The sequence below is a fragment of the Pagrus pagrus genome (assembly GCF_965226575.1).
Source record: "Pagrus pagrus genome assembly, chromosome: 18".
Taxonomy (NCBI): domain Eukaryota; kingdom Metazoa; phylum Chordata; class Actinopteri; order Spariformes; family Sparidae; genus Pagrus; species Pagrus pagrus.
The window spans coordinates 12,892,110-12,917,268 of NC_140202.1; the positions used below are offsets into that span (position 1 = coordinate 12,892,110).

The window sequence follows — 25,159 nt, forward strand, 5'->3', positions numbered from 1 at the left end:
TACAAACACTATTTGGAATGATTTGGACACAGCTAAATCTTTTGTGTACTATCTGGCCCCCATCTCCCCGCTACCAGGCCATGCTGTGTTCAAAGACCCACAAACTCTGTCTGAATCTTGCAGAACTGTTTAAATAATTTTCTTAAGGGGTGAACCAGGGTCCCTGTGTGAGAGGCAGGGGGTGAAGCCACTGAGGCAATGGCGGCCTCTGTCCGTGTGAATCGGAAAGACGATTAGGGGCTTATTAGCGGCCTGGGGAGAAGTGTAACTTGTTGGGAGTGAGCGGCCAGAGCCCCAGCGACATCTCCAGCCGAGAACAGTCCGAGGCATTGTCCTACCTAATTATGGCGGATGGACTTCTTTTTGTTTCCCATTCGGCATGCCTGTCTGATTCTCTTTTTGCCCGGCCGCTAGCTCCGACAAGGCCGAAGTGTGCTAATTAGAAAAGAAATGGTCCTAGTAATTATGTCAACTCTCATTAACGGCGATGACAATGAGCAATATTATTTTTACGCAATGTTTTGTGTAGGGGACCCTGCTTCCAATGCTCATTAAATGGAAAACATGCCCTGGTAGCCGGGAAAGCACTCTCACGTCGGAGCTCCTTACATGTCCACAGCCGGAGAGGTGCTGCACTTTGTGGAATGAGAGGCATGAAGTTATTGCCCTGATTAAAAGTTGAACAGTCTCTCATAACTGTTGCATCACCAAAGTTAGCTGCAAACCTAATCATTCAAAGGTATTTTAAATAAAAGGCAATCATCTCTACGTTTAAAACTTTATTATACAACTTCACAAATTGCAAAACATGTATTTCTTGTTTAAAGTAGAAATAAGAATAAATAGGGAACATTTGATCAAACAAGTCTACAAGCTACAGAGAAAATTAATTGAGGAAGAAATAAATCAATTCCATAAATGTAAAGGCATCTATCTATAGGACAACAGGCGCACAAGGACATCACTGTTTGTGTGTGTCAGTGAGTGAGTGAGTGTGTGTGAGCATTTTGCTCCGATTTACAGTTTGAGCACAACGTCTCTGAACTTTGTTGAAAAGGACTGAACATGTTTAACGCATATATCAGATTCTTTGCGTACTCCCACATTTCCTATTGCTTGCACAAAATAACAAAACAAAATCAAAAAAACAAAACATGTCACTTCTTGGGCCTCTCCAAGATGTTGAGAAACTTCCCTCTGGTCATTTCCCGGGCTGTAAAACAAGAAGACACAACATCACATATATGAGGTTAGAAGGCCTGTTTTTAATTCATGGTCATCTTTGTTTTATACCTTTCCAGAAATCTTTGACAAGTTTGTAAAATGAGGAAAAAAAACCCTGCCAGGCTTGCCACAACATTTGCCTGCAGAACTGTTGTTTAGAAATGCAAAGCATGTATTTAATATCTGCACTGTCACACAGGGAGGCAATTTATACAAACATCTGTTCATTCAGGACATTGAAAACAAGATAAAATGGAGACGTGGCTACCAAAGAGCCTTGTGATTTGCTTGATTGCTGTCTCAACGTAGTGAGGTACAAGCACTTGGACCTACGCGTGCATGAAAGTGTGTGTACGTGTGTGTGCAATTCACCACGAAGAGAGGGAATAGAGGCAGAATGTCTCTATTCAGCCCACTTGTGATTACAGAATATGGCCATGTCTGAAATAAGTCACAAATGACCAGCAAAGTAAGAAAAAGGAAAGCACTTTTCAGGCAAAATAACAGCATTTACTAGAAGTTAATAACAGGCAAGAGGAAAAAATCATTCATGTTATTTTTTCACTTTGGGGCCAGTTGGTCAGAAATCTACCAGGTTGGTGAGAAAGTCAGTTTTTACTTGCCCCTATATAAATCATCCAATGTATGAGTGGTCATCAAATAACAGCAAACACTAAAGTAAACTGTCATGTTTAATTTTTACTTCAGTAAATGAATCAGAACAAGGACACAGTGTGTCACAGATGCGAAGCAGCAAACATTCTTCTTCTACATCAAAATGTTAACATTAATGCTTCCAGGGTAATTGAAACATGCGCTTGCACTTCAGTACATCAACGTCTTTACCTTCCACCATTGTGAGTGTACAATTGGTACTGAGCATGTGCAACTCTCAACAGAGATCAGAACTCCTTCACTACGTCCATCATCAGCTCTAGAACAAACATTGTGTTGAGTTCTCTTTTGCTTCCGGCTCGATTGGGCAACTGAGTTGCTAGATTTACTTGTCTCATACTAATCCTTATTGATGAACTCTGAAATATGATTATAACAATTAACCCTTCAGGCCAGTGGTTTTCTAACCATGATTAATGGGATTGAAATAACATATTATGCTACAATAAATTAAGGTGTATTAACCAAATTGTTCTATAATAATTGACATTTTCCTGGAAATTCTGGAGGATTTTTGTCCTGCAAGCTTAGGAAAGAAGTTCAAATGAAATGAAAATCTGTGACGGGAAAATGACTCAAAAGTTAACAGATACAGTACTGCACTAAAAGGTTTAAGAGGCAGTAATATGTATGGAGATTTGCTTTGCTTTAAAAGGACACAAGCGTAAAAAAAAAGAGAAAAAGTCTAAAAAATTGGGAACTACTACTTCAGGTAATACTCTGGATACAACTGTCCCTCGAGCTATTTTTAATTGATTAATCGTTTCAGCTATTTTTCAAGCAAGAATGTCTAACATCCTTTGCTGAACATGGTTCTAGCGTCTTAAAGGGAAAAATGTGCTGCTTTTCTTAGTCATTTATGATACAAAATGAAGAGTCTTTAGGTTTTGTTCTGTTGATTGGACAAAAAAGCAATTTGAAGATGTGGGATCCAGTGAAGTATGTCTTTGTACAAGAGTGTAAACTCTGTGCATTAGAGAGTCCTCCAACAGAACTGTCCCTGCTGAAGGCCCTTTGTGAAACTGGTCTTCACCGGGAGAGCAATCACTGCTGAGGCTTTTCTGTGAAAGACAAACCATTGTGTCACTATGGAGACTGTGGGGACTTTACTGCAGCAGCATCATAACGCCTGCAGAGGCGCCATGCAGGTACAGTAATTACTCTTTGTTAAAGATGAGAGGAGGATCAGGCTCGTCTCCACTGCAGTTTTTATAAGCTGCAAAGACCCCATTCACTTTACCAGCACGTCACACAAATATAAGACTACAGCGCAGCAGACTGACTTTATACGAGCATTTAGTAGAAAGTCATCCACCTTTATGATGCCTGCATGTGATCAGGATCTCGACTGGCTGCTGTGTCCCTGTGTGCCGGTGTAAAGGAGCCCCGCCTCCCCCTGCCAATGGCGGCTAATGAAAAATCCGGGCCAGTTAGTAATCTAGATGAGTTGCCCAGTGTGGAATGATAATGGTGCATCTGGGCGTGGGGGCCACGTCACCTTGAGGTGTCCCTCATTAGGTTAAAGATGATGCTAATTGGAATGGGATGGATTCATTTTGCACTTTGCTGTCTCTTTAAATCACCCTAAACAAAGTCATCAGGACCCCTGGATGTGCAGAGGGTGCTTTAGATTGAAATGAAGCCGTCAAAAAATTAGGCGAGGGAAAGCAATTACATTGGGATGACCCTAAAGGCGCAGGCACCCTGATGTCACTTTGTTATTAGGAGCAGTTACACTAGGATTGGTAAAGGGCAGCAGTTAATATTTGGGATTTTAAAGGTGTCATGCTTCTCTCTTGTTATCGCTTTCTCCATCTCTTGATGAGCCCAAACTGTAAAACAGATCAAGGATGGCTGTGCCACTCCTCCCGAGACCCCTCGCCCCACTGAGCGTCTCATTAATTACGGCTCAGTTCAGCCTCTCCCTGCTCAGACAGAAATATCATTGATATCATCACATTAAAGACCCCATTAAACATAAATCAGTGCCCAATTTATGATTCCTTTTTTATAAAACAGAATTACGGGGAAAAGTGCTTGGCAAGGTGAAGGTGGGCTTGGTGTGTTGGTTATGAGGCCAACCAAAACGCACATGAAGCATGCGACTTTAACATCCACTGAAGCGACTAAAACATCAGCTCTGTGTGGAGCCGCTATACAACTGTAATGTTCCTCAGATAAATACAAGAAACAAACATTTATGTTTTCATTTGTTTAAGGTTCAGCTGGGCCCTCTCCTTCTGCTATGGTTTAATGGCACCCACTATTCATCTTTGCTCACTACATCCTTCCCTGTCTTACCTGTTTAGGTGGGCCTAAACTACAGGTTATGATCTTGTCTCTTAAATAAAAAATGTGACAATCAGAACGGCACTCAGTAGAACGCATACCTTCGCTAAGGTCCAACAGTCCCCTTTAATTCAATCGAGCCTAATCCAATATCAAACATGATAGCCCTGTATCACTCTAAATTTTAAACCAAACATAACTACTTAACTATAATTTAAGATCACCAGATTGAGGATCTACATCAAAATGTACTCATAGATAACAGCCACCTAAATACAACTTTTTTCTTTTCAAGATACATGCATTACTCTTGGAAATTAACCAAAATGTTTAAAAACAGCTTTTCGTGGAAGTGGAAAAAAATTCCTGTCCCTTTATCCAGATACGCACTAAAAGTTAATGGGGTCTTTTCTGGGCCGAGACCCATCCTCCATCCTAGTTTTGTGGAAATCTGTTCAATAGTTTTGTGTTATCCTGCTGACAAACCAACCAACCAACCAACCAACCAACCAACAAACAAACAAATGGACACGGGTGAAAACACAACCTCCCTCGTGGCAGTTATTGGTATCGGCAGAAAAAAGTCCACCTCGTGCATCCCTAGAAATTTCTACATTCGGATGGAAACTCGACGATCGGGTTAGACCCCGAAACTGAAGCAGCTAAATGGGATTCAGCCACAATTTCAATGATCATTTACATCTGTGACATGTCAAAATGTCTTCAATAAAAAAGGCAAAACAGCAAGTGAAAATGTCCACAGAATTCTCGAGGGAATGTGTTGGAGAAAACATGATGATAAAGGGCCGACTTTAATGAAAAATTGTAACTTTGCTGCACTGCCATGTTACAGTGAGTCAGTCTGATTATCATATCTATTAAGAAGTTATTTTTACAACATTTGATTGTATATTTTTGTAATAAGTACATAAACTGATGAGGTTAGAAAGCCTCAAACACCAACACACTTGCGCACACACACAGACACACACACACAGACACACACACACACACATGCTTTGTCATACAACAGGCGAGATCAATACTGATTAGGGGGACTTAGAGATTTGTTTAGTTGATTAGAAAGGTCAATTACTAATTTTGCACTAAGTTAATCAGCATCTTGTTACCACTGCCATCCATACTAAATGACACCTTATGGATTCTGTGGGCCATCTCCTTGCCCTGTTGATTTGTTGCTATCTAATTATCATTTAGCCCGAACTGGTCGGAAATTCCATCACAGTCTACCAGTAAACACGGCCACAACATACTGGATAAAACAGTTTCACCCATGTTAAATGTTCTGCATGTTTGACTGCAATCCCTTTTTATTGAAGCAATCTGAATTCATTTTCATCCCTAAATAGACACAATATGTGCTGAGGGCTGAGGACATGTTAGCAGAGAGACCAGCATGAAGGCTCCTGTACCCCCCTAACTCCTCCATCAGCCCAGTAATCCTCTTGCTATAGATTTAGGCCTGATTACTGCTGCAGAGGTACACTGCAACAATAGAGATTAACCTATATACACAAACAGCTAAATATGCCCCAAGGCTATTTAAGATGATGCCCTTTTCCCAAGATTATACAGTAAAACCAGACTGCAACCCACACATTTCTGCAATTTGTCCATTCTGAACGTGCAAATCATTTTCATTTGGAAAAAAACCCCAGGTGGCTCAAATGTAAATGCAGAGGAAACGCGGTGGTGTAACATCTCACTTTTCCCTCGTTTACGGTGAGTGATCTGGGTGTCATTGTCACAGCCCACTCCCAGCCCCCCTCACTACTCCCCTGTGTATAAAATGAGAGTAATCATCACTTCGCCCTCCCCCTCCGCAACCCCCTGCCTCCGCCTGCCCCACTCGATGGCACGCTCCCGGTGAGCCGCTGGACCCCTGTTAGCTCCGAAGACAGATGACCACCTGGGTTAACTGGAGTCCTGGACCCATGCCCTGACTGCCCCAATTCGCTTTCATTAAGAGTTAAGAGGACTTATCTGACCCTCACTGCCCATCTCGGAGCGCTGCTCAGCTATTACGGCCTGTAAGCTTTATTTAATGGATTTAACATCCTCTTTCACCGCCCTCCTCCCCGGGGACGAGGGAGACACAGAGGAGATGAAACACACAAACACACAAGCAAAGAAACACTTGGCGGCACACAGCCCACACCCCCTCCTCAGTCTTGCAACACATACACATGACGCTCATGTTTGTGTTCAAAATTCAATTACCCACTTATTGATACTTCACAGGGATATTTAAGATGCAGACACGAGCTGTGATTTCCCAGGGGAGCCACTGGTTCCTCTTTATGTCCCAACCGAGAGGGCCCACCCCTCCTCTCCTCATCCAATGTATTTTCGCCTGGCTGACACACACACACGCATTCACACACCAAAACAAACACATCTGCACCTCCCAACCCCTGCCCCAGCCTATGCCTGTTCAAGAGGTGTCCTTATTAATAGGCAATCAGTCAAAAATCATTCATTAAAAAGCCTAAAAGGTTTTACACCCGCACTATGATTAGCTGGGAAAGAAAATCCAATGAATTCCTAATGCCTTTATGGAAATGAGGTGTCATTTCCGATCTGCTCAGGGAGGCGGCAGGCAGGCAGAACTGAGGAGCGGTGTGTGTGTGAGTGTGCATGTGTGTGTGTTAAGCTCTGTCTGCCTCTGCTTTCACACATCTCCGACACTGATCCTGCTCAAGATATGGACAGGCTCCATCAGATACAGCTGCAACCTGCTACACAGAGGAAGGAGACACTCATCCTCCTGTTGCAAAATGTGAGCAGAGCGATGGACCATCACTATAGCGGGAGACTATTATGAAATGGCACGGCCCATAATTAAAAAGATGGGAGCCAATTTGAGAGAACGAACCACACAAGGCCCAAGGTTACTGAATATTAAGATGATAAAAACGAACCATCTCAGATCCTTGTTTCACCTTCAAAGACACGCACCACGACACTGCCATTCATCGCAACTCAGACAGGAGGAGAGGTGAAAAGACGAGCACAGAGGAGGAGTGGAGGTGAGGAGGAGGAGGAGGAAGGGTAGTCGTGCTGGGGAGGCATCCCCTGTTCCTCATTCAGCGGCTGTCAGCTCAGGCACTTCATAACCGCCCGCCCCGCGGTCAGCCCGCCTGATGGATTGATGGAGGCACATTAGCACCAGTGGGGCCCAGTGAATGCAATCATATTCAGTAGCGGCGTGCTTCTAATAGGTCGGAGATTGATCCTAAGGGTGAGGAGGAGGAGGAGGAGGTGGTGACTGCGGAGGCCCATTAGGAGCTGTCAGGGCAGGGCGACCTTCAGTCTCACCTTCACATAGGGAGACGCAACAGGGGTCAGGCCTGGGTCTAAGCCGCGCGGCGTCACGGTGGACGACAGGTGCTACATGAGAGACAACAGGTGGTCCTAGACCCAGAATACACTGAGTGTTACACTTTTTACCTAAATATCAAAGTTTTTGATCATTGTAACATGGTGTTTCTAAGGTATAAAGGGTAGTGATGCATTTTTTTTTATGTGTTTTTTTTTGTTTGTGCACTTTTTCAGTGGGATAACTGTTGCTGAGTGGCAGTTTTCTCATTGTTATCAGCTCATGAAGCTTCTGTTTTAAGTCTCTCAAAAACACACTTCACTTTAACTCTTGACACATATGTTTCTACAATTTCCGCCTAAACGGTAGACTTCAGACTTTAGCACCCTGAAAACATAGGACCTATCTGTAACCACCCTGTACATCCTCTCCCTACCCACTTCCACTTCGTCTCAATGTCCACATGAAGGGTCCGCCACATTACTTGACCAATAACGGGAAGTGGAAAATAGGTCAAACCCTCCAGTCTTCTGTACACTGATACTGTCTACTGACCACGTACAAAGACGCTCTATACAATTAAATTCCATGCAATTATGTCATACAGACATAAACAAGTTCAAATATACCCTTCTCTAGTCTAGAAGACAGCAAATGTGTTAATTTGATTATAAATTGCTGTAGTTTTACAGCACTTTATGTCCCTGATGTTTATAAACTGCTTGGCAAAAACCAAGCAGTTTATAAACATCGGGGTGTAAAATGAGAAGCTGTTTACAAAAAAGAAATCGCGCTTCTGAACGATACTGATACAAAACTATGGTTACGAAAAGGTATAACAGTTCCTGTTTCTACCGGAGAGAGGGAAGTTCGTCCTGATGCTTTCGCTGCCCTACACCTTAATGTAAGGTGCTTCATTCAGCTGTGGTTTGATTACAGGAGTACACTCCATGACAGGACGAGAGTGAGAGTGAGGAAGGTCTGGTTTGAGAAGGGCTCACCATCACACTATTAGAGTTAAGGCATTACTATAAGCACAGTAGTTAGCTTGTCATTTTTTTGTAATTTTCTTTGGTTTCAGTTCACTTTCTGTTAGAGAATATCTAAATTAACAAGCAGGAACACCTTCTAATTAACAGCACGTCCTGGACATATAAGTGTTAAATGGTATTCAGTGGCCTTGAGCTCACAAGTGTGATAGAGCACTGTCACCAGCTCTAGCAGTTTGGTGCTCAGTAGCTGAGGCCCTCCAGTGCGTCCCAAAGGAACACTCAGCTTTCAATTACCTCCAATAACAGCACTTATCAGAATCCTCAGCTTTCCCCAGAGACTCGGGGGCTTGATGCCCGCGCTCAGTGGCCCACGACAGGGGCATTCATCATGGGGTGGAGTAACAGCTGGGGCCTGAGGAAGAGGCACGCGTCAAAACCCTCTGGGACGAGACAGGGCCAGCCATTATTAGGGGTGCTGGTGGGAGGAGGGTGGGTTGTTACGGGTGTGTTACATCCCCCCTTCATATCCATGTAAATACATACGTACAAACATGGTGGTATGTACACAATTTGCGAGAAAAAGCAGAAGCCAACACTAGTGCTGCTGAGGTGCATTCCAGGCATGGGATAATGGTGTTCCTGTAATAATGTTTGGTCCCCTCTCTCACTGCAGCAGGGTGGGTGAGTTTTCCCTCCTTGATTGTGCTCTGCCCATTAACCAGCTTCCTCTTTAATGGTCCACATGTTGAAGGGGGAGGGGCAGTAAATCCTGTCCCCCTGCCCTCGCTCTGCCGTGCCTCTGCGGAGTGTCGTTTACGGGTACTGAAGAGTGCACAAACATGATGAAAAAGTAGCTGAGATTTACAAGGCCTCCCCTGACAGCCAGGAAAAGGAGAAAATTAAACCAGAGAGCATTAAACAGGCACCCATTACAGGGCTGCTCCGACACCAATAATAACCATCATTGTGTCCCGTCATCCCGAGGTACATGACATGATTGCAAAGCCTGCAGGCCTGCACCTGTGACAGCTAACATCTTTATACCCGCCACATAACATGCTTCTCCAGGCTTAAGGAAGTCAGGGAGATTAAACACTTTTTCACTTTCTCAACTAAATTAATCTGCGACTTGTGGTCTACGCAAATAAAACACACGCAACTCAATCTATAGCCTTTTAATATGTAGTTAGTCTTATCCAGGCTTACATAGTTCCTGTGCTATGTAGAGTTGTAACCATTAGTCGATCGATGGATTTGCTGCTTTTCTTTGTCATTTTTAATGGTGCATGAAGACTTTTTGGGTTTTGGACTGTTGGTTGGACAAAAAGCAGCAATTTGAAGAGGGCACATGGAACAAATCGATTAATCATGACAATAATCTGCAGGTTAATCATTATGAAAATAATCATTAATTGCAGCCCTAGTGGCATGTCTAATCGGATATTTGTGCATTTTACCATTGCAGCAAATCTTGCGAATTTCAATCACTCCTACCTAAAATCTGATAATGTCTTCAGATACTTAAAAAGTTTTCATCAAAGCTTTTTCCAAATTACGTTTGGTATAATTTGATTCATAATTACAGGTTGTCTTTATGGAGCTTTACAGAGCAGTGCGTTCATCACAAGCAGGCCGCAGTGCAACATTTTAACTCACTGTCTACATAAGATCACGTTGCCTGCGCTATCTACAGGCATGTTGGTTGAATTTAACCGACATGGGGAAGATGTATATTTATTTATATATTCTATCCCAGTAAGAGGAGGGCTGTACCACAATTCTTCATCGGTTATGTGCTTTCGCCACGGGAAAAATAAATACCCCTTTTTCTCTTTGGAAAAATATGAGCACTTAGCTACATCTCTCTAATCCACACTCCATAAGGATTATGACAATGGAGGCAGCGGGGAATGGATTAAAAACTAGATTTTGCATCCATCAAATGCTTGAGCACTTGTTGTATGGGCTCTTGTGGGTCTGCCCTTGTTTCTTCAGTTTTTCCAATTTTAACAAGATTGACCTAAATCTACCATTTGACCTGAATTAAGACCTCAAAGTCACCTTTTTCCTGCTCTTTGAGTAGAGGAGAGTTTGTTATAAATCGATTTAAACATTATTCATCCTATCTTTGGAAAAAAAATGAGCTCCTATGCAGTTGGCCTGTTTGGGTTTTGATTGTGAAAATGCACAAAGATGCTGTGAAATCCACTGGCATGATACAAAAAGGCTATGAGCACCATCTAGTGGTAACTTGTGACTAACTATACGGCTCAAATCATGCGCTTTGCAGCTGTAATCTCTGCATTTGCATACTTGTCCGTTAGATTTTTCATTGTGTTTTTTTGCAAAAACATTTAAATTTGCATCAACACCTTTAACCTTTACAAATACTGTCTGTAGTGTAATTTGTATAGTTTGTGTTGTTCATGTACTCACACTCCTCCAATCCCAGCTGGTAAGCGAGGTTCTGAAGTCCTTTGACCTTCTCCATCAGGTTGGCTGTGGTCAGACTACCCAACTCTACACAAAGCATAACAGCACCCATAATCAGAGCTCTTAGCTACATGTAACGAGTTTCAACAGAACATTTTCCCATTTGACAGGATTATATGTTAAGACTATTTCTGTTCCAAATACTCCATCTTAACACCAACTGTTGCAGGTACACTTACCTTTCAACATCTCAATGTCCTCACTCTCTAGTTCAGCCATCCACTTGGGGGGCGAATTAGTGATGGGCTGTGATGTTAACACACAACAAAGTTGTCTCAGTACACAACTCGTTACAGATTTATAGATCAGGCCTAAATATTACAGTACATCAAGCCTATTTAATTATCTAGTTTGTAAATCAAAGCGAGCCACAGTGAATCTAACTCACATTTTTACAAGACGCAGCAAATTCTGCAACTCCAGGCACTGAATGAGAGATTACAGGATAATCAGGATTATAATTACATTAAACACAATTCAATAAGGAGTAAACACACAAGGGCAGGGAGGATGTAAACTTACATTGCTCTGGCCACAGGTCTGGTGATGCTCTGTCCAACTTCTCAAAACTCAGCAAAGACGATTCAAAATCGTCACCTATCAGAATAACACAGAAAGTACTTTGGTTTTGTAACATTTTCTAAGGAAAAGGTATAAACTGCATATTTGTGTGCGTACATTTTTTGCTGATGTACCTCAGAGCAACAAAACCAGATGAATTCTGGTGAAAATGTCAAAATGTCACTATAGCTTAACATAATAACAGGCCTTTTAATAAATATTGTAAATACGCCAAGCATCATATTTTAAAACAACAAACCCTGTAGTGCCAATTTAAACAATTTGTTTTCAAGTCATTTCAATGTTTTTTACTCTATATTTTATTTCCTCATCTAAAGTTTAGCATGCTACTTATCTCTCCTGAGACTGATGTGGTTCACATCTATTACAAAAACATGATCTAACATTTTAGTTTCACAAACAAACATTAAGCAGGTAAGTTCCAGTAGAATTATGTAGTTACGTATCACTACAGTCAATTAACAAAAGAGAATATAGAGCAGCAGCCTTTTCTGAAGAAAATGTTCAGGGGTTGTTAATTTACAAGTTATTATACCATATATAAACATAACATATAATGTTTGTGTGTTTGATTAGACATCAAATGTTGGACATGCTTCATTACTCCATGTGTAAGTTATGTCATATACTTTGTGTTTGTTAGAGCTTTTTTCTCGTGCTGATTGAAAATAATGTCACAATTTGCTGATTTATTAGGTTGACATAGATTTTTTCTTTCGACGTGAATTATCCCCCAAAATACCCAAATTTTCTTCAGCAAACATGCGTAAAGAGTAGGGCATCTGTAAAGCCTTTGAACTCACATTAGATTGAGAAATATTTTGTTATTTTGTTTAAAGTGAGAATAAATCAGCCAAATCCCGCCAAAGGATCTGCGACGGCAGTGTTATGAATTTGACTGTTAAATGTGTGTGTCAAGCCCTGTTAAGATACAGTTTGTAGACCAAACCACAACAGTCTTATAGACACAAAAATTACCCAAAGTATATGGCATATGTTTGGAGTTATATGATCACAAACATGACTGATACATTGTAAAATCTGCTATATGGTAGTACAAGTTAGTGTTTGTATTCAGATGAATACTTCTGTATTCATAAGAGTTGCTAAAAGTATTAAAAGTAACACAACTTTTTTTCCAGAATGATTTTCCAGAATGATAACAATGTAGATATAATATTATTGGATTATAGGAGTTACTGATGCATTTATATGCTCACGACTCTAATGTTGCAGCTGGTAAAAGTGAATTTTAATCACTTATATATACACTTTATCTGCAGGGTTGTAAATGTACATTGTAAATTACATGTCACATTATGATATTTTTTTTCTTTTCATCCTATTTTAAAGACTGGACTTAAGTCACATACACTTATACATTAATTACACATTTATTTGTTGATTATATTTTGTAAAATTAATCAGAATCTGCAAATTGAGTAGTAATCTAAGTTTTAAAATAAATGAAGTGGAGTAAAAAGTTCACTATTTCCCTCTGAAATGTAGTGGGAGTACAGGTATTAAGTATCAGAAAATGAAAATACTCAAGTAAAGTACTAGTACCTCAAAACTGTACTTAAGGGAAATTAACACCTGGTCTTGATGTATGTATGTTTTATTTATGTTTCATGTGATTTGGTTGTTAGACAACTGCAGCCTAACAAGGGCATGACTCATAGCGTAACTATAGTGTGTAGTCACGTTAATACCAATAACATTACGTAGGAGGTAAAGCGTGAAAGACTGCAGCCAGTAACGTAAGACCTATTACTAGTCCCAATGTTGTGAAACAAAACACTGTAACTGTTACCCATGATATAAATAGGGGTGATTCGGCCTGTTTAAAGCACAGCAGCGAGCTTCGGGGGGTATCTATGTTTGTAGCTAGCAGCACCCACAGTTTCATCTCTGTGGGTCAAACTGTAAAAAGCTTCAGTGTTTCTGCCTCCTGTGTTTCTCTGTACACTGGTCAGACACAACACTGGGGCTAGTGAAGGCTGTAGCCAGCGGGGGGAAAACAACCCCAAACAGCACAAATACAGCTCTAACATGTGTTTTCTGTCGCCTCTGGATGTTCGTGTAAAACAACAAAGGAGTCGCTAACGATTTAAAGTCCGTATTAACTGCAAATTTACAATTTATACACCGCATAGCAGGGTAAGGAATTAGAATTTACCTCCATTTGGAGACGCCATCTTCAGAATAAACACGTGACGAACGACAGCCAATCACAGCAGCCGTCCTCGGAGTTGACGCGTAGCGGCGTAGTTCACAAACACGCCACCAGGCGGCCAATAGTTGAATGTCAAGGTGAGGCCGGAGGTATGAACATATATTATGTACATTTACATTCACAGCATAACCTCTTCCTTTAGCTGCATGAATATCCTAATGTGGCTGCATGTCAAGTCATCTATTATTATCTCATTTTAATGTTTTTAGCCATTGAATCACTTATTATTTTCTTTTGCAAATGCATATATTCCCTGTTCATAAATAATGTAATACAGTCTGAGACAGGAATTTACACTTGATGGTGGCTTTATTCATAGTGACTTAAAATTGTTAGCATTCTTTTTTTTGCCTTTGCCCTTCCAGCTGTGAATAACCGACAATGAAAAATCCTCATTGGAAGTTTCATAGTATTAATTTAATCTACATTACCACACTCACACTGAAAGATCAGCCCCAAATCAATTAGGGATCGCAGATTAAAATTAGACCAATAGGAACTGATCTTATTTATTTTTTATTGTTTTTATCTGATGATGATTTATTTATCTAAAAGACTCTACACGCTAAATAAATTATTTAAAACAACACAAGTATCCAGAAAATGTGTCTATTCTGAGTCTAAATTGTGGTCCAAGGAGAAAACTTTGAATGTGTTGATAAAATGATGATGGAATATCGACATTATGAACATAAGTAAGCAGGGACTACAAGAATATCATAGTTTATTGATCATACTGAAACAAAGGTATGACACTGAGAGTCAGTAGTAGTCAGACAGCACTAATACAAAAATACTGGGCACTAAGATCAAGACACTCGCAAACAAAAATACTGTCTCTGACAACTCTAACACCTATGTAACACGATGCAGCATTTAAACGTTTCAGATTTATTTTCAGTGGCTCCTTTCAGGCACTTTATCTTATTATTGTGACATACAGTACACACATATACTCATTTAAGTGTCCAGGGCGTGAGATGTGCTGTGAGTTAAGGCAGCTTGGTGACGATTAGTGTCAAGATCTATATTTTCAAAAACTCCACAACACTCTGGCTCTCATATTGCACCGGTTCATGTCTGTCTTATAAAGCATTCTTTACCCTTTATAGACCACGACACTTGGAAATGTTGAGACACATAAAAACCTGGACATGTAGAGATTCTATACTAGTGTGGACAGTCGGTACCTTATAAAATGATCTTTTTGTGTAAACACTCTAAGACCGTGAGTCTGTGAGACACATGCTTGATTAAAGTCCCTTAAATTCAGATTAGCTGTTATACAGTACATCACAACTTCGTGCAAAGGTGACTAGAACTCCCAGGAGTCCATCCACTTCAGGCCAGCCATGGCGCTGCCCGCCTCGTGTGCCAGAGGACCAGTCATGCCGTAGGAGAGAGGATGGAACAAGTAGAAACTGATGGACAGAGAGGGGATTATAAAATGTATACACATTAGAAGAAGAACTTGAAAATCACAATGGAAGTAGGTTAACAAATAGATGTATAATCACAAGGAAGCTCATTAAATGCACCAGACATCAAACACTGAAGATATACTGTTTATGACAACTCTGTGAGAACAAACAGTCAACTCACCTGTAAAGAACACTAAACAGAAGTACCGTCAGACCGACTCTCTGCAGCCAATCAGAATAAGGTCGGCGGAGGAACAAGTCAGCGCTTTTCAACAGAACGTCTAATGTGATTCCTGTGAAGAAACAAAATGCTTTATATTCATTGTGAAACAACTGGAAATACAGTTCCCATAATACTTTGGGAGATGTGCACAGGTAGGACAGCTAATACTTTTTTTTTTTTTTTTTAACATTTTTGTACCTTTAGAAGTATGTAAAGGTAAAGGAGTGCCTTTTTTCTGATTTCCAATCTTTGCCTCATGTCTCTCTCTCTGCCCTCGCCCTTTGACCCTTCCTCACAGTTTGAAAACCTCTGGTCTCTATAATTTAAGCAGCCAATATGCGGTGGGATTTGGTACCTGTTAGCATGCTGTTGAAGAGCATCGCAGGGAAGTAGTGGTGGTAGTAGAGCACACGGCCCATGGTATAGAAAGGTGCATAGTGCAGCAGCCAGCCGAGGAGCAGCTGTCCTCCTTCTCTCATGAGCACATGAGAATCCTCTGAAAGACAAAGTGCAGGACATGTATTTGATGTTTAGATCTTTTTCCTGTTGTTGCAACCATAATCGGTGCAATCAGTGCAAAAAATGTGCGATAGAATCACTGTTAATAACCATACCTATTCTTTTCTGTCCCAATGAGAAACCTCTTTGTAGTGCTACAGAAGCCACTGCCACCATGATTACATACAATCCCAAACTCGCAAGGTTTATCCACCAGACCACCTGAAAAACAGGACTTAATCATGAGCACATTACTGTGTGTTGGTCAAGAGCAACAACAGAAACAATGAAGTAAGCTGAAGAAAGACTTACAGGGTTCCCCAGCAGATAAACACGATAATCTGTGTCATTCACTCCAGAAAACCTCAATCCCTTTACACAAATAAAGAACATTTGGAGTTAGTTACTAGATAAGAAAAAAACTACAAATATAAACTTTCTACTGTAGATTATTCAATGCACCTGATAGCAGATGGGCCAATGCCAGGGTTTTGAGTTCATCTCATTGTCTTTGGGTTTCAAGCCACTGTTACCCTAAAAAAAGACATTGTCTACATCAATAAATGACTTATGATAAAATACATTCTTGAATCACAGACGGATTGACATCTTTTCTTTCTTACTCTTATCATAACGATGTGGGACTCTAGTAGGATCTCCAGAAAATGGGGCTTCAGCACAGACAAACTTATGTTGGGCACTGCAAGAAGTCACAAAGGAAAAATTAACACGTTGATTAGTGGATGACATCGTGAAGCATAGGGGGAAAAAGAGTAGGAGTGCAATGAGCGTGTTCATCTTACACTTGGGATTGATGTGATCTTCGATGTTCCACTGAGAGCTCGGAGTCTCCTTCAGATAGGGACTACAGGTCACCTCCACCTGTTCCCAGCCCCTGAACAGAAAAAAAACTTCACTTTATGACACCTTATATATTAAAATGTGTTTGAACAAACACATCCACAGTCTAGTCATTAGGATCATCCCTAATCAGAGCAGAGAAGATAAGATTTACCACTTAGGGAGTGTCTTGCCGGAGGAGTAAAGCACACATCCGGTCGCTCGGTGCAGAAAGCGGACTTTGCTACGTAGCACCTTCACCAGGTCACCCTTCCGCCCTCCACACACCTCCACCTGCCACAAGTCATTGATGTCGCCTGTGCCATTCTAAGAGGAAGGTGGAAAAGTGACATGCAATCAGATTAATATGTTATTAATACTGAATAAGGGAAGTTAAAAGTTATTTTTAGTGCAGCTTTGAGCTGGGGAGCTACTCACAATGCCATAGCCTGTAACCTGGAAGTGTTTCTTGGTCAGAGGAGCCTCATGGAGATGACTGTGAAGGTTGCGGGTTGTTCTGAAAGGACCAACAAAAATGGTATTCTCTAAAAAACATACACATAATTTGGATTGGACTGACACACTCATTTAAATCATTAAATGTTTTCCGTGACGATGCTCCGTGAAGTCATGATACTTACTCCTTGTGCTCCAGTCGAATGATGTCACCATGTCGAACAAGATCAGGTGACCCAGATTGAGCTTAAAAAAGACAAAGATTTAAGATGCTTTACTTCCCTGAGACTTAAAAGTATGCTATCAATATTTCATAACAGTAAATCAACCCCCTCTTCTCACATTCATTATCACCGTATCTGTGTACGAGCCACACGTTGTTGTAGTCCTTATGAAGATAAGCTGTAACCTGTAAAAGAAAATAACAGAGAAAATAGTTTATTTTGAATAAAGAACAGATATTAGCATACTCAATTATGTTTGATAATGTTTCTCACTTATCTCTCTGGTAGCCTGACCTGTTGCTGTTTTGCTCCAACTCCCTCTGGGTATAAGTGCCAGTGAGAGTGCAAATAGCCTCCAGCAATACGGAGGTTTTTTACTGTGATGGTGGAGCCATACGCCAGATCTGCATCAGAAGAACGACGAGACATTACCTTACATCGTTTTCAAAACACAGGAAACAATTACATTTAATGAAAACTGCCTCATGAAACGTCATTTCAAGTGGCAAGGAGACATCAAACTAACCAATTAAAGGAATTAGCATAAAAAAAGGACAATACGCCTCATAAAAAAAAACCCTGATATGGAAATGTTAGCAAATGATTCAGCCCATCTGCCCATTATCAAAATTAGGGGACTGCCTACATTTTTCTCTGACCTCATTTTCCATTTTTCTTATTAGTGTTTTTGTAAACACAGCTGCAGCGTCATGTGGTTTTATTCACACGTTTGGCACTTACACTCAGGCATGGATGCATTGTGCAGGTTATTCCCAATTAGACGAGACTGAAAGGCTGAACTGAAGAAACCATCTCCTGGTCCGCTGGTGAGAGAAAACAATCTTGATTACCCAAACAATGGATTGGATGTCATCGTTGCTCTGTTAGATGAGCAGTAATCAGTGTGTCCCTAACATACCTTTTGTTCAACACAACAAAGTGGATTGCAAATATTGTAATGTAGAGGAGGAGTGGAAGCAGGATGAGTCCAACAACCCGCGCCAGAAGGTGCTTGGCGATGTCCACCTGGAGCCAGAAAATACAGTCAAACTTCTACTTGTAAACATTTTTAGCTGCCAGTGCCATTAAATAAATGCTGATTACCAGTGAGAGGCTCAGGTCTCCCAAAAGTCTCCAGAGGTCCCAGACTGTGTTCAGTCCCACCAGAAGGATGACAAACAGACCCACAAACTTCACCCCCAATGCCCCAGCAAGGCTGACACCAGTCAGTACCAGCCACAGCCACCAGGAGGCAGAAAAGGGCCTGAAAACAACAGCAAGCGCGGAATAATGTATGCATGTATAAAATACACACTATAAATAAACTGAAGTTGAAGATAAATTAAAGTTCTTGTGGTATCCTACCTGTATCTCTGCTGGTTGAACTTGACCATGCTCAGCACTGCTGCCATGATGAAGAACATGAGTATGGGGTCTAACAGGATGTACTGGGAGATGGTGATCGAGCCAGTGTCTGTCAGGAGGCAAACATCCATTCTCCTTATTAGAACAGGAAAACATGCTGCATTGAATGGTTTGACATTTAAATAGATGTTTCAATAATTATATGATCACTCACCAAATATAAGCAGGGTGGCAGTGATGAGAGCTGCAGTGTGAGACTGAGACAACTCCAGCACTATGAGGTAGGCAAAGACTGGGAGAAAGGAGCCCAACATGGCACAAAACTGGAAGACAGGAAGCAGGACAGACACATCAGCAGCCTTAATATGTCTTAAGAACATTTATCAATGTTAAAAGAGCAGGTTTTCTAGTGTGGGAAGTTGCATACCCCTCTCATCCCCCAGTAGTTGTGGTGTTCATATTTATCTCCTGGCTTTACGAAGGGAAAGGTGCCATCATAACCGGTCATGTAACCGGCGAGACCGATCAGCATCTGCAACAGAGTAAAAAGGAGATCAGTACTCAAACTAGAGAGGTTTCCCTGAAGACACACGAGTTTAAACACAAGAGGCCGTCTCACTTTTCCAAGAGGAGGATGGACGTCGAAAAAGAAGGTCCTGTTGATGTAGTAGCTTCCCATCTTCCCAAAGTGCGTCTCATCCCAGCTGAAACACCAAAACAAGCCATCACATACAGAAACTGCACCAAATGCACATGCACGCATTGCAGAGGACTTTCACTCACCACACATGAGGGGGATCTGCGATCTTGTAGAGGCGAGTAGAGAAAGACAGCCCCACCACCAACATCAGCAGCATCCTGCTCGGAGGCTCATCGTTTCCTCTGGCGGAGCACTGAGATGTCCCATTTGAGGACTGGGTGTCATCTTCTGAGTGGTGTCCTGCAGTTTGACTGTGAGTGTCCTTTGACAGAGGGGTGGACGGGGTCTTTTCTGAGCTGGGACAGATTTTCCTGTTTCGTAGTGCTGAAGTGTCCCCTGCTGTTTTGTTCCACTGTGAAATGCATTCTTCCTTTGCCATTAGGACATAAAACCTGTGATGAAATGACCAGACTCCCTTGGAAGAGAGGCAAGTCTAATATTTTGGTAATACTGCCTTGTCGTATAATAAAAAAAGGTAAGTTAATGAGTGATATCTAGATGATGTGTTGCTGTGCTATCTGGGACAAATACCTACATTTAGCATTGATATAACACTGGGAGCCAGGTATGACTTCTCAATACTGTATGTCGGTATCGACAGTGAATGTCAGACCTTTCCAACTCATCAACTTATCAGACATATTTGAGCCAAGACATTTTCATCAATAACATACCTAGCCTAGCTTATCCCAGCCTGCTCATTTCTAACCGCGTATCCACCCGCAAAAAGGCGTAATTCCCAGCAAACACTGCGACAGTTTAAGGTCACTAACGCCTCAAATTGCTGTTTTATTATTAAAAGATTCACATTAGCAACACAGCACAAGCACGAGTGGACGGCTGCGGCTCGAGTCGACGAAACGCGTATGAAGCGAGGTGGCTTCTGGGAGGTGTATTCCCCTGTATTACTAATGCAGGAATGTTGTACCGTGGTAAACGCAGTTTCCCAGAATCCTTCAGGAATAGCTCTCTCCCCCGGTTAACCAATGGGAACAAAGTTATGGAAAAGCCGGAAAAGCAGACAGTGATGCGTTGTTCTATTTGTCCACTAGAGGGAGACATAGTATAATAAATCATTTGAATGCTAATTTCTTTCTTTCTTTCTTTCTTTCTTTCTTTCTTTCTTTCTCTTATTTATTTATTTCATTTCTGGGACCATCATTTCTGAACCTCAGTTCTGACATATTTATAGTTTTGACTGTGGAGGATATTTTGCGGCTCATCTCTGCAGCCAAAACACAAACACCAGTGGTAAGAAGCTAATTGCATTTGCTCAAGTACGGCAATTACAATTTTGAGGTACCCTTTAATTATTTTAATTTTCTGATGCATAAATCTTGCATCTCACTCCCCTTCAGAGGAAACTATTTGTACTGCACTACATGTATTTTCCAGCTATGCAGATTCAGATTTTACACTCTTGCATTGAAATTACGCATTAAACTGCCCAACAGTAAATGAATTAGAATTAAATTGACACCTCTGAACACTTATGCTTAGACAATAATGTCCCAGTGGTCCATATGCATACCTGCACCAAACAGCTCAAGACTACACTGCTTTATGTAACAAAATAAAACAAAAATAAAACATTGAATGCCTTTGGAACATACTACAAACTACAACTCACAGACTTACTGTTCTTATTTTAATATGGATCACAAACTTCCACGACATAAATTACTATAAGAATATACACCTGGTAAATGCAAAGTGTGCAGGGTGCCTTTTTGCAAAGTAAATGATCAAAGAGACTGGTATTTTTTATGTTTTTATTTTGCTGACTGATAGCGATTACAGTCAAGAGGTAAACAAAATGAATGAGCATGATATTTCCAATGACCACAGCTTTACAACAAGACATTTATCTCAAGTTATTTGCGGTTTTGAAAAAGGCTTTTTAAATATTCCAACTTTGACCTAAATGTTACATGTCCGGTCCGGTTCAGGCGATGATTTGAACAGCACAGGAAAGCACGGTGGACATCAGGTGGAAACATTTGTACAACTGTAGATTCATAGGTTATTAATGCGTGAGAGAGGTGCAAGTCATCCACTTTAGTCATCCTCCAAAGTTAGAATTGGACTTTTATGTTTCTGCTGAGATTTCTTGAGACAAGTTCAACACATAATGCCATTATTTTCTTCAACCTGTGTATAGAAGTCATAAAGGTATGAGTGGAAGTTCAGAAACCAAATGCATAGGCCGATACTGACTATTATGGTACATTCATGACATAAGGATCCAACAGAGACTAACAGAAATAATGTTCACAATCACTAATATTAAGCCATGGAGTTGTGACGCACAGAAGTCGGTGCTTGCATTTCAAAAGCATTGTCTTTGTAATGAACTTGAAGAGACAAAATGTCTGCGATCAGAACAGTGCTGCCACTTCCAAAAAATATATTTCATTGTCTGCTCCACAGGGCAGGGTATACACACAGTTCCTCTGGTACAGTGTCAGCCACTCTCCTCATACATTAAAAGATATGCTTTAAAAAAAACAAAAACAAAAAAAAACAGAAAACATTTTTTTTACAGACACGTATAAATCTACAAAGCTATAATGCCAGATTTTTCTTACATTTTATGCTTTATGTCAGACAAAATATTGGTTGTGCTATAATGCATTAAGAGAATATGTAACAAAAATAATACATAGTACTAGATCTGTACAAAATATACCAAACCTCTCCAACGAAGCCTTTGTCTTTACGTGCATCCAGGGATGCACACATGGGAATGGTCTGATGTGAGATCTGGGAAACGATTGCATTGCAGTTGAATGTAAAAATCCTTTTGCCTGTGAAACATAAAACCAACCATTCACTTTAAGCGGTGATGTCTGTGTATAATTTCAGCTAATGTTGCAGAAGTTAGCTAGAATCAAACTTCGATAAGTCTTGGAACAAGTGTTTTTTTTGTTACGGTTTAAGTATAAAACAAGTTAATACTGTTAAAAAAGAAAGGAAAAATGGGATCAGCAACCGAGTCCATGTTTTTCTACTTCATTGCTGGTGTTAAGATAAAACTGGTGTCAAACAGAGGAAGGCAGGTTATACCTATTGCACCTTTTTTTTCAAAACATTACATAGATCATCATATACATCTACAGTCTCTCCAGGTCCACGTAAAGGCTAAACTTTCTCATGTTTGGCTGAGTTGACGTCCCAGTTCTTGGTCCAGAGATTCTTCAGCTCGTAGTTAGAAGGCAGCTGTGGGGAGAAGTTCTGATGGTGTGTGTCAGCCCTGGCATCCATTTAGTCCAAGGTCAATGCGAATTAAAACGACTGAGCGAGATCATGTTGGTGAGAGGGTTTCGACAGTGAGGCACGAGCTGATTTGCGAGTGGCGATTATTTCTTATGACGTTCCTTCTTTAACAAAACGCGTTATCTATCTCCTCGCGCTGTCTCGAATGGAACAGGAGGAATGGAGTGTGCCCTCTGAAATAGGTTGCTTTCTTAGTTTGCAGAGGCCCGTCGTGTAAATGAAATAAATAACACAAAAAAAAGAAAAAGTTACAGAGAAAATAATGTGGAAAATATATCTGCATATCAAATTGCCTGGGGTTACTGAATAAACAAACATCAGTCCACAAAATCCCTTTAAGGCAAATGGATATCTGGTGAATACTAAATCCCATGTAATACATTCACTGCACATTTCCTGGTCCTCTTGAGTGTGTATAAGGGGATCTGAATGCAAGCGTGTGTGCTTTTGTATGTGCGTGTTTGTGTCTGTGCAAGTGTGTGTGTTATGTAGGGGAACGAGTTTGGACGTCTCAGCGTTACTGTTGGAGGTTTAGTGCCAGGCCCTCGGGGAAAAGGGCAGGGGGGGGAGGTGTAAGGCAATCTCTGAGGGAGCAGGAGAAGTCACTGTCTCAGTTTTCTGTCTTCCCGAGCTCCGGGATCGCTGGGATGCATTTGTGTGGCTTGGCAGAGGCCACGAAGCCAGGCAAACAGGTGCACTTGTACGATCCCTCTGTGTTGGTGCACTGCCCGTTCTGACACAAGGGCACCTTGTCGCTGATGTCCTCGCACTCGTTAATGTCTGCAAGGAAAGGAGACATGACGGGTTAGTCAGCAGGGAGATTTCACAGCTGAAACAGCTGCCCGCGCCACATCTGCTGCTGAGCGGCGGGAAACTGTAACGGTGAAGTGATTCAGACTTCTGATTTCCCTTTAACACTCCTTCCTTTATTTTCATCCTCCCTCCCTTCTTTCCTTCCTTCCTTCTTTCCTTGCTTCCCTCTTTTTTACTTTCTTTTCTCTCCCTCCTTCCATTTTTCTTCCTTCTTTCCTCACATCTTTCTTCCTTTCTCCATCCTTCTTCATCGATCTCTCTCCATCCTTCTTCATCGATCTCTCTCCATCCTTCTTCGTCGATCTCTCTCTCCATCCTTCTTCCTTCCTTTCGTCCTTCCTTCCTTCCTGCCTTTCAATTTCCCTTCAACTTTGCTTCCTTCCTTCCTTCCTTCCTCTTCCCCCCTTCTTTTTTCCTTCCTTCAACTTCACTTTAACTTTGCCCAAACCCCTTCATTTCCTCCTTCCTTCCTTCCTTTCTTCCTAACTCCTTCTTTTCTCTTCTTCCTCCCCTTTCTCTCTCCCTCCCTTCCCTTTTCACTCCATTTTCTTTCCTTCCCTCTTTTCTTTTCCCCTTTATTCCATTTTGCTTCTACTTTACTTCCTCCCATTCCCCCTTCCTTCCTCCCTCCCTTATTCTTCCTCACTCCTTTCGGTTTTCCATCCGTCCTTCCCCTTTATCCCCCTTCCTCTGTCCCTCCCTCCTTCCTCTCTACTTCCTCCCTCTGTTTTTCCTTCTTTTTCCCTTCCTTCCTTTTCCCCCCTTGACTTTAGAAAACAGCAGCTGATGAACCAACCTCACCACAAGGTTCATCCAACTCCTTCATGAGCAGATGGAACTCAAAACGAAAACGGATCACAAACCATTTTGATAATCCGTTGACCTTTAATGTCATATTTCAAGCAAAAATGCCAAACATTCTCTGGTTCCAGCTTCCTAACTGTGAGGATTTGCTGCTGGTCTTTGTCTTACATCATACTGTCATAAATCAGGTAGAAAATTTAATATTTTTCAGTGTTTGGACTGTTGGTCAGACAAAATAAGATGATTAATCGAGAAAATAATCTGCAGATTTATCAATAATGAAAATAATAGTTTGGCCAACTCCATGTGTTCATGCAGATCAAGTGATATGATAAAAAACTCAGATCGTGGAGAACTTTATGCAATCCTGTGAACAACAAACAAAAGTGTTTAAATGTGTTCCAGTAAAGTTCACATTTGGGGGTACAAGGCTTTCACTCAAACTCAGCGATATGTTGCATAATGTCTCACGTTGTATATCTTTAATCAACCATGCCGTCATGTTGCGTGTCAGCTGGAAAGGATGTGAACTTGAATTCCCGGCCATCTTGAGCGCTGAACGGCTCAGAATGATGGTTAAATTAACAATGCATTGGATTATGTTTCCTTTTTGGCCTTCAAGTGATTTTTCTTCCCCCACCCCCCACCCCGCTTCCAGCCCTGGAGGTCTGATTGTCATTTCATGGCAGTCAATCTCAAACGACCCTC

At 41.2% G+C, this 25,159-nt stretch overlaps 3 protein-coding genes across 3 annotated transcripts in view; all 3 read right to left on the reverse strand.

Moving 5' to 3' along the window:
- Positions 1–766: 766 nt before the first annotated feature.
- lin52 (lin-52 DREAM MuvB core complex component) lies at positions 767–13,852 on the reverse strand. Its single transcript, XM_084380987.1, has 6 exons — positions 13,775–13,852; positions 11,536–11,610; positions 11,402–11,439; positions 11,193–11,259; positions 10,957–11,040; positions 767–1,213 (listed from the first exon to the last, which is right to left on the reverse strand). The coding sequence occupies exons 1-6, from the start codon at positions 13,791–13,793 to the stop codon at positions 1,158–1,160; spliced, it is 339 nt and encodes a 112-aa protein (XP_084237113.1). The 5' UTR covers positions 13,794–13,852; the 3' UTR covers positions 767–1,157.
- A 686-nt stretch (positions 13,853–14,538) lies between these two features.
- On the reverse strand, positions 14,539–20,407 carry pomt2 (protein-O-mannosyltransferase 2). The gene is made up of 22 exons (XM_084381198.1): positions 20,094–20,407; positions 19,642–19,973; positions 19,478–19,562; positions 19,286–19,390; positions 19,073–19,181; positions 18,859–18,967; positions 18,598–18,757; positions 18,413–18,519; positions 18,235–18,317; positions 17,788–17,897; positions 17,612–17,678; positions 17,455–17,515; positions 17,252–17,330; positions 16,989–17,140; positions 16,777–16,868; positions 16,597–16,673; positions 16,436–16,507; positions 16,286–16,345; positions 16,090–16,195; positions 15,831–15,971; positions 15,434–15,545; positions 14,539–15,252 (listed from the first exon to the last, which is right to left on the reverse strand). The coding sequence occupies exons 1-22, from the start codon at positions 20,100–20,102 to the stop codon at positions 15,147–15,149; spliced, it is 2,334 nt and encodes a 777-aa protein (XP_084237324.1). The 5' UTR covers positions 20,103–20,407; the 3' UTR covers positions 14,539–15,146.
- A 917-nt stretch (positions 20,408–21,324) lies between these two features.
- The window catches only part of LOC311274320 (latent-transforming growth factor beta-binding protein 2-like), a 90,266-nt gene continuing 86,431 nt past the window's right edge, over positions 21,325–25,159 (reverse strand). The window contains exon 41 of the mRNA XM_084381897.1: positions 21,325–23,614. Within this exon, the coding sequence (XP_084238023.1) occupies positions 23,445–23,614 (170 nt within the window). The 3' untranslated portion in view covers positions 21,325–23,444. The remainder of the gene's footprint in view (positions 23,615–25,159) is intronic.